The sequence below is a fragment of the Sciurus vulgaris genome, assembly GCF_902686455.1.
Source record: "Sciurus vulgaris genome assembly, chromosome: 8".
Taxonomy (NCBI): Eukaryota; Metazoa; Chordata; class Mammalia; order Rodentia; family Sciuridae; genus Sciurus; species Sciurus vulgaris.
Genome location: NC_136468.1, coordinates 341,684 through 355,979, shown reverse-complemented (window position 1 = coordinate 355,979; position 14,296 = coordinate 341,684). Strand labels below are relative to the sequence as shown.

At 49.2% G+C, this 14,296-nt stretch overlaps 1 protein-coding gene across 9 annotated transcripts in view; it reads left to right on the top strand.

Moving 5' to 3' along the window:
* The window catches only part of DYNC2I1 (dynein 2 intermediate chain 1), a 78,612-nt gene that overhangs the window by 14,456 nt on the left and 49,860 nt on the right, over positions 1–14,296 (top strand). For 8 of the 9 annotated variants that reach the window (XM_079150648.1, XM_079150647.1, XM_079150649.1 and 5 more), the window contains 6 exons: positions 128–181; positions 955–1,384; positions 3,938–4,029; positions 6,847–7,152; positions 12,397–12,452; positions 14,217–14,271. In XM_079150648.1, the coding sequence (XP_079006774.1) occupies positions 128–181; positions 955–1,384; positions 3,938–4,029; positions 6,847–7,152; positions 12,397–12,452; positions 14,217–14,271 (993 nt within the window). Of the gene's footprint in view, positions 1–127; positions 182–954; positions 1,385–3,937; positions 4,030–6,846; positions 7,153–12,396; positions 12,453–14,216; positions 14,272–14,296 lie in introns of those variants that run through there. The other variant, XM_079150654.1, reaches the window with a different exon arrangement.

The window sequence follows — 14,296 nt, the reverse complement described above, 5'->3', positions numbered from 1 at the left end:
TGTTTTCTTGCAAAGGAGAATTAATCGCCATTGATTTAAATAGGGTCATGAAAAAATTACTCACTGGAACACATAAAATTAGTAATTTGGAACTTTCAAAAGTCTAACTTTATACTTTTCTTTTTAGAGAAGAACCAAAGATGATACTTGGAAAGCAGATGACCTCAGAAAACACCTTTGGGTAATATGTTTTAAAGATTCAAGTTGGGATCTATATGGAGCCCTTATGGGTTTTTTGGACAGTCTTACCTGGTTCACAGCATCACACAACTCTGGTTGTGTGTGACTCACTTCAGAGGGGTTTTGACTCAAAGTGGAAGCATGTGGCCAGTGCTTCTGGAACTGCATTGGAATGGGCCAACCTTTGGGCTGGCTGCCTGTCCTGCTTCTCAGGCCACCTGACACCTGCCCACTCCTGAGTGGAGTGTCCTGGCTGTCCTGGCCAGGTACTCAGTGTGCTCCAGCAGGTGGTTCTCAGTGCACAGGGCTGCCACGGTGGGGTGGGCTGGGTGCGGAGTGAGATCAGGTGCTGCTGAGAGTTGTGTAGTGAAGGTGCTTAAAACACAGCTCCATCACCTCTCTGTAATCCATGTTATGTGTCAGCTTTGATTTACTAACAGACATCAAAGTCTCTGACATGTGGTCTCTAGTCAGCAGTTACAGAAATGAAAATAAGTATGAATCAAGGAACTTTGTGTTTTAAGTGCTCAGCATCCCCCCCCCCCCATCTTGTTAGGATCAGAAGCAGTTGAATCCAATGTTTTTTAAGGTACTTTGATATGAATATGATTCTCACATTCAAATACTAGGTTAATGGAGAGGTTGGGGGTGTAGCTCAGTGGCAGAGCTCTTGCCTGGCATGCAAGAGGCCCTGGGTTCCAGCCCAGCACGGGGGAAATAAAGTTAATGGAGCGTGCTTTCCTGGTCAAGAGATCCTTCTTCCTTCTGCTTTAGGCTGCACGATCAGGCAGCCCCAAGGAAGAGAAGAAACACAGAGAAAAGAAGCTGCACAAGGAGTCAGAAGTGGACCTCCCTGAACCCAGGGAGCACAAGTACAGGGACCCAGACCCAGACTCTCGTCACCGGGGCAGAATGATCGGGGGAGACACTCACACCTCCAAGGAGAGTCCTCGTGGGGAGAGAGACCGAGAGAAACTCCGAGAGAGGAGGAGAGACACAAAAGACCGGGAGAAGGAAAAATCAAAAGAGAAGTATCGAGAACAAGATGCAGAGAAGCCTCACAGCAGAGGAAAAGACAGAGAGAAAGAAAGAGACAGAAGAGCTCGGAGGGAAGAGCTGAGGCAGACGACCGCTTATCACAACCTCCTGGGTCGAGAGGTTCATGACTGGCCCCTGGAGAAGGTGGAGAGGAAGACTCGATCAGGTGCATCCTGGATGCTGGGTGGAGGTGGGGAGTGGGGGAGGCAATGGAACAGGCCGCTTTTAAGTTCTTGTGCTTTGGGGCATTTTCCTTTCCGTTCCTTTTTCCTTTTTTTTTTTGCATTGGGGATTGAACCCAGAGGTGTTTTACCACTGAGCCACATCCCCAGCCCTTTTTGTTGTTGTTGTTTTTGAGACCCGGTCTTGCTTAGTTGCTTAGGGCTTTCCTAAGTTGCTGAGGCTGGCCTTGAACCTATGATCCTCCTGCCTCAGCCCCCTGTCGTTGGGATCACAGGTGTGCACCACCATGCCTAACTGCATCTTCCTCTTTAAATATGTTCATTTATCATTTTGTTTTCTCTTCTACTCTGCATATGTTTCAGCTTTGAATTCAAGTTGTAGGCTCTAGTATGTGTGACTTTGATGTTTTCCATGCTCATTCAGTTAATGAAGTAACAGTTAACTTTATCTTATTTTCAGAAGTTTTATTATTGAAACATATTTTAGTTATCCTTTGTGGATAAAACGTATTTTTATCAAAAGTTCTTCGATTAAAGTATTCCTCAAAAATGTCAGTCTTATTTCAAACAGTATCCAAGTGTTACTCCCCTGAGCGTGTAGGAGTTCTGATGTGATGGTGCACGGTTTCCCTCTCACATGGACGTGTCTTTGCTCTTCTTTGGTTGTGCAGGTAGGCTTTGTTTTTTATCAGAGCTCACTTGACCCAACTGATGTGCAGCAGGGGTGCATTAGAGAGCCGACAAAGGCTGCAGCCTGGCTGTGCCAGATCAGCAGAGCCAGGACTGCCCGCTGTCTTGGTCACGTGCCATCCCAGCACAGGGCCGCCATCTGCAGCAGCCCTGTCAGGAACAGGGATGCGATGATGGGCATTCGGGCATTCCTACGCGGGCGTCCTCTGGTGTGCGCGCCCCGGTGTGGGAGTGCTGGGTTGCCGCTAGGTATTTGAGCAGGAGCTGTTTACTGTTCAGTGCCTGCTTCACCACTTCTGCCTGGGGTTCTTGGGGTTCTCTCAGGTATTTGAGCAGGAGCTGTTTACTGTTCAGTGCCTCCTTCACCACTTCTGCCTGGGGTTCTTGGGGTTCTCTCTAATGCTTCTTGTCTTCATCAGTGTCCTTTGGCCATGACCTTTGGCTGCTCTTCCTTCAACATGGGTTGGAGAGAATCACACCGTGAAGACTAGTTACGCGGTTAGACTCCTCGCAGTTCTCCTGGACTCCTTTCTAGGTCCATCTCCTCGTTTCTCTCTCCTGCGCATCACCCTCTGGGCAGTGTGGCCCTTTCCCTTTCTCCTGCATGGATGGATCCAGACTCACAGTTTAAGCCATTGTCTACTCCTCAGGTCAGGTTTTAGCCCAGCTGGGCTGCTCCCTGAGCCCCAGACTTGTGTGTCTGCCTGTACTGTGATGTCCAGGAGGTGTCAGAAGCTGCCACGCTACACTGGAGTCTGGGTTCTTCCTCCAGAACTTGCTTTATCCTTCCAGTGGGTGGTGATGCATCCTTCTGGTCCTCAGGTCAGAAAACCTGGGAATCCTCTGACTCCATGCATCTTCTTTGGGTCTCTGAGAGAGTCCTGGGGCTGTGCCTTCATGGTGCGCCTGGAGTGAGCCTGCCCCGTGTGCCTGTGTTTTAGACTTCCTGGAGAAGGACCAGTGCTGTGCACTCAGTGCGTGTTCTTTGCCTCAATCTCTGAAAGTTTGAGTTTGCCCCTACTTTTTAAAGTGTTTGTTTTAAAAATCTTTACTTTTGATTAACATGTGTCAATCGTACCTATGAGTAGGACTCAGTGTGCTATTTGAACAGGTATGTGTGTATGATGTGCTGAAGAGCTGATTTTCTTAATCACAAGCCCAGTGACTTTGGCTGCGCACACTCAGAAGTGAAGCCTGGTTTTCCTTGTGCTCCGGGCGTCCCCAGAAACTGGGTCCTCCCAGTCCCTCCTGCGACTTCTCTCTGGGTCACGCTGGGCCCTGGCTGAGCACCTCTCACCTGATACCTGATACTTCAGCCTCTCTTGGGGCAGGGCTGTACCTGGTGTCAGCTGTTCTGGGCCCTCCTGCCTCCTTTGTCTCCTCTGAGTAGAGGGTCAAAGGCTATGGGACCATGCTCTCTCCTAGGCAGTTCCATAGGCAGGGGTCTCCTTGGAACTGCAGGTGGCTAAGACGCCTGGCTTGGTGGGCTGATTTTCCTTCTTTGACTAGGTTCTGCTTCCCCATAGAACTCTTCTATAGATGCCCAGAAACCCTGGAGGTGTCGTGTGCTGGGCTGGTGCTCTCCTGGAGTATGGGGGAAACCAGGCATGGCCAGGTGCCTCGGTAACGAACTGGAGAGGCAGCATTATATCTGCTCCCCAGACTGCCATTTAAGTCTAGAACTTGGACTCGCCACTCTTGGGTTTGGGGACTGTGTTATAGTGGAAGAATATTTTAAAATACACGTTGATAAAAGGCAATATGTGCAGTGGAGCCTCCAGCAAGGTGTTGGATCCTTTCGATATATTAAAATTTGGGAATATTAAAGATGTGTTTTATTTTTGTAGTAAGCAAAGTAAGAATTGAAGAGAAAGAAAAGAGAGATGAAGACTCTGAAAGAGGAGATGAAGACCGAGAAAGAAGATACCGAGAAAGAAAGGTACACAGGCCCCGCCCCCCAAGGGCTTTCCATTGTGCCTGTGGGAGGCCTGGAGCCCTCACTGGGAGGCACCGATGAGAATCCCTGTCAGGCTAAGGCCCTGGAAGGGGCTGGGCATGAGGGGAGTCAGCGTCTGATCCCAAGGGCAGCTCTTGGTTGTTTACAACATTTGGAAGATACAGATAAATAATAAGAAAACGAAAACTGTCTATTCCCCACCCAGAGATAATTATTGATAATGTTTAAGTGAGTATCTGATCAAGTTTGTACATGAATCATATGTAAACTTTTTTCTTAAGTTAGATTTTTTAATGTTTTGTAGATTGTTTGAGTTTAATACATCTTGAGCATTTTCCTGAGTTATCATATTTCTCCGATGTTTTAAAGGATACATATTTTAATGATCTAAATGTTTTTGGACATTTAGATTGCTTCTAAACTTTTTTATTGTTAAGACATCCACGGGGTAAACTTTTTACTTTTTGTTTTTTTTTTTTTTTTTTGGTGGTACTGGGGATCGAACCCAGGGCCCTGTGGTTACAAGGCAAGCACCTTACCAACTGAGCTATCTCCCCAGCCCAACTTTTTACATTTATTTGTAATTATTTTATTTCTGAAAATAAAGTTGTTGGATCAAGGTAAATGTAAGCCCTATTTTTTTTTACACAAAAGTTATAATTATTGATATCACCAGAGTGTAGCTTCCCCATGTCCTAGGCAGCAGCTGGGAATTATCATGTTTAATCTTTGCTAATTTGATTCAGAAGAAATTGAAATTTCTGAACATTTTTCTTTTTTAATTGGCACACGGTAATTGTGTGTGCAGTGTGACCTTGTAGCACATACACAGCGTGTCATGAGCCTCACAGTTGTTTGGCATATCCATCCCTTCAGATGTCTATTGCACTTTGTGTTAGGGACACTGAGATCCCCTCTGCTGGCTGTTTTAAAATACTCAGTTGGCTGTTGTTAGTGGCAGGTCCCTCCTGTGCATGGGGCAGAAGTCTCCCTGTGTCTGGCTGGACCCTCTGCAGTCCTGAAGGTGTTCACTGTCCTCTTGCCAGTTTCCCCTGTTGCCCTTGCTCACTTTCTTGTGGCACAGCTAGCATTAAAAGTCTGACTCTGCATCGTCTGCATTGCTGTTGGTCTGTCCAGACTTTGACTGTGGGGTCTCTGTTGTACGTCGGTGCAGAATTGTGATGTGGGGCTGCCCTCCCTGTTCCTCTTGCTGCTGCGGTCCCCAGCCGTGCCCTGCTCCAGCTGTGTGAGTATCGTCTGTTTTGTTCTGGGACTTTGTTTTTAAGACTTCGACTTTCATTTCCCACTGAGTTTGTTTTGGTGAATGATTCGTGACAGCGATGTAAACTTTCCACTGAGGAACTGGCCAGAACACCTGACTTTCTCTGGGAAGGTCATCCTGGCAGAGGCGAGAGGCATGGGATGGAGTCTGGGAGAATGGAGCAAAGGAGAGGAAAGAGACCGCTGGGTCCCGGGAGGGGTGGAGGGACTGCAGGGAGTTCAGCAGTGAGGAGGGCGTCTGTAGGAGGACCCAGTGATCCCTGCCCCGACTGAGCAGAGGAGACCTTGGGGAGAGGCTGGGACAGTGTGCCGCGGGTCTGCTGACGGTGGACTGTCTGTGGCTGGTGCCCCAGGATGGAGTCTGAACCTAAGGCTGGATTGTGTTAGCCTCGTACACCTTCTGGTGAGTGTCAGCCATGTTTCCTGGGCACTCATGGTGGCTTTGGGGATCTGGGGATGACTAAACAATGGCCCCCATTTCCAGACTCTTCGTCTGGGTGAACTCAGTAAGAGCGAGTGACGTGACCCAGCATTGAAAGAGAGGCACATTGTGCTGTGGTGCTGGCTGAAGGGCCACAGAGGTATTCCAGGAGAAGACTTAGGGCCGGCGGGCTTGGGGTAGAGGTGGCAGGAATAGCGATGTTGTGAAGGCAAGGAGGGCCTAGATTTTGAGTGCTGCTTATGCTTTGCTGAGTGTATCAGTCAGTTTCATGTCAATGAGACCTTGACTTACAGAGATAAGAGGTTTACTTTGGTTGACAGCGTTGGAGGTTCTAGTGCCTGAATGACTGGTCTTGTCGTCTTGGGCCTGGTTGCCAGCAGCGCATCATGTGGGAGGTCCTGGTCCATGATTGACTGGCCCGGATGTCTTGGATCTGTGGTGAGCAGTGCATCATGTGGGAGGTCCTGGTCCATGATTGACTGGCCCAGATGTCTTGGACTTGTGGTAGGCAGCGCATCATGTGGGAGGTCCTGGTCCAAGATTGACTGGCCTGGATGTCTTGGACCTGTGGTGGGCAGCGCATCATGTGGGTGGTCCTGGTCCATAATTGACTGGTCCGGTTATCTTGGACCTGTGGTGAGCAGCGCATCATGTGAGTGGTCCTGGTCCATGATTGACTGGCCCAGATGTCTTGGACCTGTGGTAAGCAGGGCATCATGTGGGAGGTCCTGGTCCATGGTTGACTGGTCTGGTTGTCTTGGACTTGTGGTAAGCAGGGCATCATGTGGGAGGTCCTGGTCCATGGTTGACTGGTCTGGTTGTCTTGGCTGGGCCTCTGTGTCTGTTATGTGGGGTTGGGAGGCCAGCAGTGTCTAATAGAGGAGCAGTGGTATGAACAGAGCTTCGTTTTCTTCCCAGAGATAGCAGATTGTCCTGGGGAGACACCTGGCTGTGAGGGACAGTGATGGAGCAGAGGGTCAGTGGTGGCTCTGCCTGTCCCTGCTGGTCTCCACCCCAGTGTGCAAGGAGGGCCGCTGTCCACTGGCTCACGTGCTTTTCCCTGTTGCATTTCACAGTTGCAGTATGGGGACAGCAAAGACAACCCTCTCAAGTACTGGCTTTATAAAGAGGAAGGCGAAAGAAGGCACAGGAAGCCACGGGAAGCAGATCGAGAAAGGAAACACCGAGAAAAAAGCAGCACGCGGGAGAAAAGAGAAAAGCATTTGAAAGAAAAGAGCAACTCATTTTCTGACAAAGAAGGGGAAGAAAGACATAAAGAAAAACGGCATAAAGATGTCTTTCATCTTGATGAGAGGCACCGAAGTAGCATGGATAGAAAAGAGAGACTGTGGAAAGAAGAGCACAGGAAAAGGGGGTCCAAGGTATGGTCTCGGCGCTGCGTAGTGTCTTCACTCCTAAGGTGCTGCTGGGGCGGGGTGGAGGCAACCCAGCGATGCCCGGGGAGGGCCTGTGAGTGTGTGTGGGAAGTGTGGCTGAGTCTGTGCTGCGTGATCAGCGGAGGGAGGTTACTGGACTTTATGAATCATGAATGCAAATCTTTTGGTTATGGTATTGGAATACTATTTTCTTAACACCTGATTTTTATTTGTCTCATCCAAAGAGAAAGATAAGTACATCTGGTATCAGAATACTTTTAACAGATTTGGAAATCTAATGTGAAATTTAACTGTAACATTTAAAAGGAAACTGTAACTGGGTGTGGTGGTGCACACCTGTAATCCCAGCAACTCTGGAGGCTGAGGCAGGAGGATCACAGGTTGAAGCCCAGCCTCAGCAACTTGGTGAGGCCCTAGGTAACTTAGTATCAAAATAACTTAGTCTCAAAATAAAAAAAAAAGGGGGGCTGGGGAGGTGACCCAGTGACTAAGCAATTCTGGGTACAATTCCCAGCATCAAAAAGAGGAAAAAAAAAAGCCAATATATTTAAGGCAGAAGTGAATAAATTATGAAACAATTATTTTCAACCAGAATTGGTAGCATAAATTTGCTAAAAAACAAAACAGAACTATAAAGTCTTGATTTCTCTCCATGTATGTTGATTTCATCACTGTGAGTACTTAATGTTGGCATCTTCTCTTCTCAGATGGGTGCTTTGTGCTGTTTCTGCAGAGTCTGAAGCGAATGTGATTTACTTGTCCTGTTTCTTGTTGATGCTTCCTTTAAAGCAGAGACAGCATCTTGTCGGGAGGCCCAGGTGGTCCGGGGGGACATCCAAATCATCTCAGTCACACCGGGGTCCATGGTGGGAATTCACATAGCTGAGCCCAGGAACCACACTGGTGTTTGTGGTGGGTGAGACCCAGGAGTTCCCGTCTGGACGCTCTGTGGTGGGGCCGGCTCCTGCTGTTTCGGCCCTCTGCACCACTGCCTCATGGGTCAGCCCTCGGCCTCCCTGGCCCTCACCCTGGGCTTTCCTCAGCGGTGCTGAGATGTACTCTGAGCCCTATAGCCCTACCTGTGGATCAGAACGTCGGGCTCCTCCTTGCCCTGAGGGGGTGCCCTCTGACCGTGTGAGGTGCCCAGAGCCCCCCTCCCTCCACTCAGCCACCCAAGCCCCTTGTCAAAGGGCTGGGGGGACAGCTGCTGAGGCAGACCTGGCTGGGCAGGCGCTGAGGCAGGGCTGGGAGGGCAGGGGCTGAGGCAGGGCTGGGGCGGGCAGGGGCTGAGGCAGGGCTGGGAGGGCAGGGGCTGAGGCAGGGCTGGGAGGGCAGGGGCTGAGGCAGGGCTGGGGCGGGCAGGGGCTGAGGCAGGGCTGGGGCGGGCAGGCGCTGAGGCAGGGCTGGGGCGGGCAGGGGCTGAGGCAGGGCTGGGAGGGCAGGGGCTGAGGCAGGGCTGGGAGGGCAGGGGCTGAGGCAGGGCTGGGAGGGCAGGGGCTGAGGCAGGGCTGGGAGGGCAGGGGCTGAGGCAGGGCTGGGGTGGGCAGGGGCTGAGGCAGGGCTGGGAGGGCAGGGGCTGAGGCAGGGCTGGGGTGGGCAGGGGCTGAGGCAGGGCTGGGAGGGCAGGGGCTGAGGCAGGGCTGGGAGGGCAGGGGCTGAGGCAGGGCTGGGAGGGCAGGGGCTGAGGCAGGGCTGGGAGGGCAGGGGCTGAGGCAGGGCTGGGAGGGCAGGGGCTGAGGCAGGGCTGGGAGGGCAGGGGCTGAGGCAGGGCTGGGGTGGGCAGGGGCTGAGGCAGGGCTGGGAGGGCAGGGGCTGAGGCAGGGCTGGGGTGGGCAGGGGCTGAGGCAGGGCTGGGAGGGCAGGGGCTGAGGCAGGGCTGGGAGGGCAGGGGCTGAGGCAGAGCTGGGAGGGCAGGGGCTGAGGCAGGGCTGGGAGGGCAGGGGCTGAGGCAGGGCTGGGGCGGGCAGGGGCTGAGGCAGGGCTGGGAGGGCAGGGGCTGAGGCAGGGCTGGGGCGGGCAGGCGCTGAGGCAGGGCTGGGGCGGGCAGGGGCTGAGGCAGGGCTGGGTGGGCAGGGGCTGAGGCAGGGCTGGGGTGGGCAGGGGCTGAGGCAGGGCTGGGGTGGGCAGGGGCTGAGGCAGGGCTGGGAGGGCAGGGGCTGAGGCAGGGCTGGGAGGGCAGGGGCTGAGGCAGGGCTGGGGTGGGCAGGGGCTGAGGCAGGGCTGGGAGGGCAGGGGCTGAGGCAGGGCTGGGAGGGCAGGGGCTGAGGCAGGGCTGGCGTGGCCTGCAGTGTGTTGTGAGGCTCTCTCTGATCACAGCTCTTCATTGTGTCCTCCAGTTTTGTTATGGACATTTTAAATGCATCGCGAAGCTGACAGAATCTCACAGAGAATGCTACATACCCATCTTAGACTCCACCAACTTGTGTTCTGCACTTGTCTGTTGTTCATCCCCAGGTCACATTCACTTATTAGAAATGACTTGCTTGGCTGGTGTTTGTTTAATTCTGCCCAAGAAACACCTTCTCAAATGTGTCTTAGTACATATATTTTGCTTTTATTAAGGTGGATGTAAGAAATGGTCCACTAAGAACATCGTTCTGCATTTTCACTAAATCACTGCCTTTAACACTAGTTCTCGTCAGGTGCAGTGGTGCACATCTGTAATCCCAGGAGCTTGGGAGGCTGAGGTAGGAGGATCACAAGTTCAGAGCCAGCTTCGGCAACTTAGTGAAGACCCTAAGCAGCTTAGGCCCTGTCTCAAAAGAAAAAAAGGACTGGGGATGTGGCTCAGAGGTTCAGTGCCTCTGAGTTCAATCCCCGGTACCAGAAAAAAAAAACAACTTAAAAAACAACAACAACCAAAACTAGATCCAGTTGCTTCTGTGACTGAAAGCTTCCTTTTGTGGCCTGTTTGCATTCAGGTGGCCGCTGTGTGACAGGCCTTGTCCTGGGCGCTGAGAGTACAGCTGTGAACAAAGCGAGGTTTCTTTTCTCTAGTTGGAGAACCTCTGTGATGAGCAGGTGCTCGGTATAGCAGCAGGGGTGGTTATTGAGCGTTTATAAGGAACATTTTTTTTTTTTTTTTTTTTTTTTTTGCGGAGACTTTGAGGGACTCAGAATATGCTTTCCAGCTTCATTCTGTTAGTGTAGTATTGGATCTAAGTGTCCTCAGGTTCACCAAGTGCAGAGGGCATTCTTAGTAATTGTACCAGGATAACAGATATCAATCGGACTGTTCCCAGGAGTGTGTGTTTTCCTTGATTACTGCTTGCTTTCTCTAGATGGTTTTTTTTTTCAGTGCTGGGAATCGAACCCAGGGCTGTACCCCTGAGCTACACGCCCAGCCCTTTTTTCCTGCAATTTTAATTTCGAGACAAGGTTTTGTAATTTTCCCCAGGCTGGCCTTGAACTTGTGATCTTCTGGCAAGGCCTCCCAAGTCGTGGGGATTGTAGTCATGCCCCACCACACGTGGCCCTATATGATTTTTGGTTCATATTTTAATTAAAATTTTTGTCTTTTATCATAAGCATCCAGTTATCAATTAGAGATAGGGTGTGGTTAAGCTGATGAATATTGCAAGTGTGTTTTCTGCAGTCACTGACCAGGGGCCTGTGACCAGTCTGCCATGCTCTTGTTCTTTTGAAGGCTTCAGCCATCCATTGTCTGTCTATGCCTAGTATTTTTCTTTCTTTCTTTTTTCTTTTTCTTTCTTTCTTTCTTTTTTTTTTTTTTTTTTTGTGGTGCTGGGGATTGAACCCAGGGCCTTGTGCTTGCAAGGCACTCTACCAACTGACCTATATCCTAAGCCAATGCCTAGTATTTTGAGGAACCTCCACACTGATTTCCATAGTGGCTGTACTAATTTACAATCCCACAACAGTGTTAAAGTGTTCCCTTTTCCTCATAACCTCTCCAGCATTTATTGTTGTTTAATATGGAATATTTAATAATCATCTGAAGGGGCTGAGGATGTAGCTCAGTGGTGGAGCACTTGTCTGGCATGCATGAGGACCTGGGTTCAATCCCCAGCACTGCAAAAAATCAAAACAAAAAAAGAAACGGCCTGGGGCTGGGTGCTTTTGTGTATCTGTAATCCCAGCTACTTGGGAACCTGAGGCAGTAGGATCCTGAGTTCAAGTTCAACCTTGGCAACTTAATGAGACTCTCAAAATTAAAAAATGAAGATGGAGATGTAGCTCAGTAGTAGAGCACCCCAGGTTCAGTCCTCAGTATCGCAAAATAAAAATCCAAAAACCAAAACCATCTGATATTCCATCATGTGGTCAGAAGCTCATCTATTCAACAAGTAGCATAATGCTGAATACTAAGTTTATTAACATTTTTATTATTAATTACTTTGTGATGAGCATGTTGGAAGCTCAGTACAGTCTTTGATTGTTTTCCAGTTTTAGTGCATGTGCTGCTGAAGCACGCACTCTGTTTTCCGAGAGTGTTTCCTTTGAGGTCGAGCTGATAGGTCCAAGCCAGCGTGAGTATTGCTACCTCTTTTGAAGCTTTGAGACACCTGCCTTCTCCTGTAGATGGAGCTGTCTGGGTGGACGGCTCAGCCCTGTGCTCCTTGCCCTGTGCTTCTTGAGGAACCCCAAGTCTCTGGCCTTCCTTCACCTGAAGAGGCACCCTGTCCGCCAGCCATCAGGGAGTGGTCTCCTGCCTCCACCTCTGCGTCGCACTGCCTACCAGGACTTACAGCGCAACATCGCCCTTTCCAACCAGTCCACCTGTGCATATGGACATACCATCTAAGAGTTTTAATTTTATTTTAAAATATTCACTTTGAGAGAAGATTGTTTAAATTTGTGTGTGTGCAGTGCTGGGGATTGAACTCAGGGCCTCGTGCGTGCACTGGGCTATACCTTTGCTTAACGGTTCTGTTCTGTGGGTATGTGATGTGGGTCTCTTGGTTTCAGTTTACAATTTTAAGCAGTGTGAGGAACTTGTCAGATTTATTGGTGCATAATGTGATACTTATGTGAAATGGATGGCTTTCATACTTACTGAGGTGATGTATAATCACCCAATTTAATACACTTTCACAGATTTTCCTCATATTAGTTTTATAATTCACTCAAAATAGCTAGTAAATAGTTATTTTAAAAAACAGTTCCAAGTAGGGTTTGAATGCGTGCTTATCTTACAGGGTGGGTGACCACACGCCGTGCACTGTGATGCACCTGGTAATGGGTGTGGAACTCTTCCTTTCTTGATAGAATGGCGACCACAGAAGCCGAGGAGCAAGTCTGAGAAGAGATGGGACTGGCAACCAGTAAGGAAGTATATCCTGACTGTTTGGCATGGCACAGTTCTCATGGGATGCTTTAAGATGGGTTTCCTTGTTAGGTTTAATTAGAACTGGCAAATGGGAATGAATCATAGTTAAACTTTATTTTCTCTAGATTTAACCCCTCCAAATTTTCTTTTGGCTATACTAAAGGAGCTAGAAACTTGACATAACTTGCTATATTCCTATTTTGCTTTTTAAGTATTCATTCATACATTTTTTTCCTATTTTTTCTTTTTTTTTAGTACTGGGTATTGAACTGAGGAGTGCTTTACCATTGAACTTTGTCCTCAGTCCTTTCTTATTTTTTGTTTTGAGGCCAGGTCTTGCTAAGTTGCCCAGTCTGTCCTGGAACTTTGCCATCCTCCTGCCTCAGCCTTCCAAGTCTCTGGGATTGCTGGCGTGCACCCCCACACCCGGCTGCACATACAAGTTTAAAGCATGAATACCCACTGTGGGGAGAACAGCGTACTTGGGAGATTCTTGACATGGGAGGGGTGGTCCTCCTCTGCCCGGGTTCAAAGCGTCCACGGTGGGCAGTTGGACTTCTTCCCAGGTGCGAGCAAGCCTGGTGCTCCGACAGGTTGTCCCCTCCCCAGTGTTTGCAGCTTGTGAGTGTAAAGGGTGCTTCTCGCCTGTAGACCCCCAGTCAGGTGCGCATGGTCTGCGCCAGCCTGCACGGCTCCGTGAACCGCGATGCCGGTGCCGGGAGTACATGTGTGAGTTAATTTTGAATATCAGCTCTAGATTTTATTTATTTCATTTGGTTTTTTTCGTTCCTTTCATCTTGCTGCGGATCAAATCTGGGGCCCCACATATGCTGGGCAAGTGCTCTACCATTGACCTACGTCTCTAGCCCTGAGCTCTAGATTATGACTGATTCTTTGTGACAGCTAGCCATGTTTTGTAAGTTCCTTTTTCATGCTTTGGAAAAACTCAAGTTAAATGTCTTTCCCAAATTTTTATAAGCTTGAAAAAGCTAGCACTTAAACCCAGGGAGTCAGAGTCCACATTTTAAACTCACATCTGCTAGAGTGCACCAGGGACTTTGCTGTACTCTGATCTGTTAACTCACGGTTTGTACTGAGTTGGTCTGAATATACATTGTAAAAACTGAGGATCAGTTTGAAATTTGATTTATTTTAGGCCCAGCTAACATTATAAAATATTAAAAATTAGGCCAGGCATGGTGGTGCATGCCTGTAATCCCAACAGTTCGGGAGGCTGAGGCAGGAAAGTTGAAAGTTCAAAGCTAGCCTCAGCAACTTAGTGAGGCCCTAAGCAATGTAGCAAGAGCCTGTCTCAAGATATAACATGAAAAGGGTTGAGTCTGATTCAGTGCGTCAGTGCCCCTGGGTTCGTCCCTGGTAACTGCTCCTCCCCCACCAGAAGAAAATATTTCAGTGCAAACATTTAATGTGGAAGTATAAATGTTATTATATTAAACAAAATAATTTTCAGATTGACTAAAAATTATAGAAAATTTCAGGAGTTCCTAAAGGATGTAGATTTGCACACACATTTGTTAAAATGCTGAGAGTTCCCATCTACTGAAGGTGTTTTCTGGCTTGAACTACTGCCGACATAGTGAAAATGTGAGAAGATGGTAGCATTGATGTTGCCAGCTCACAGCTCTTCTGAATCATGTCACATGATTGCTGGAAGCCTTCTCTGAGATGCAGGAAGCTCCATGTTTTAGACGTCCTCCTTTAAAAACCTGTTTTGATGCTGGTTGTGCTTTCTTTCCAGGCATACGGAGAATGTAGCAAGGAGTAGTGGAAGAGAGAGGGGCTCAAGGTGGAAGGTAAGGCCCTGTGCACTGAGGCGGC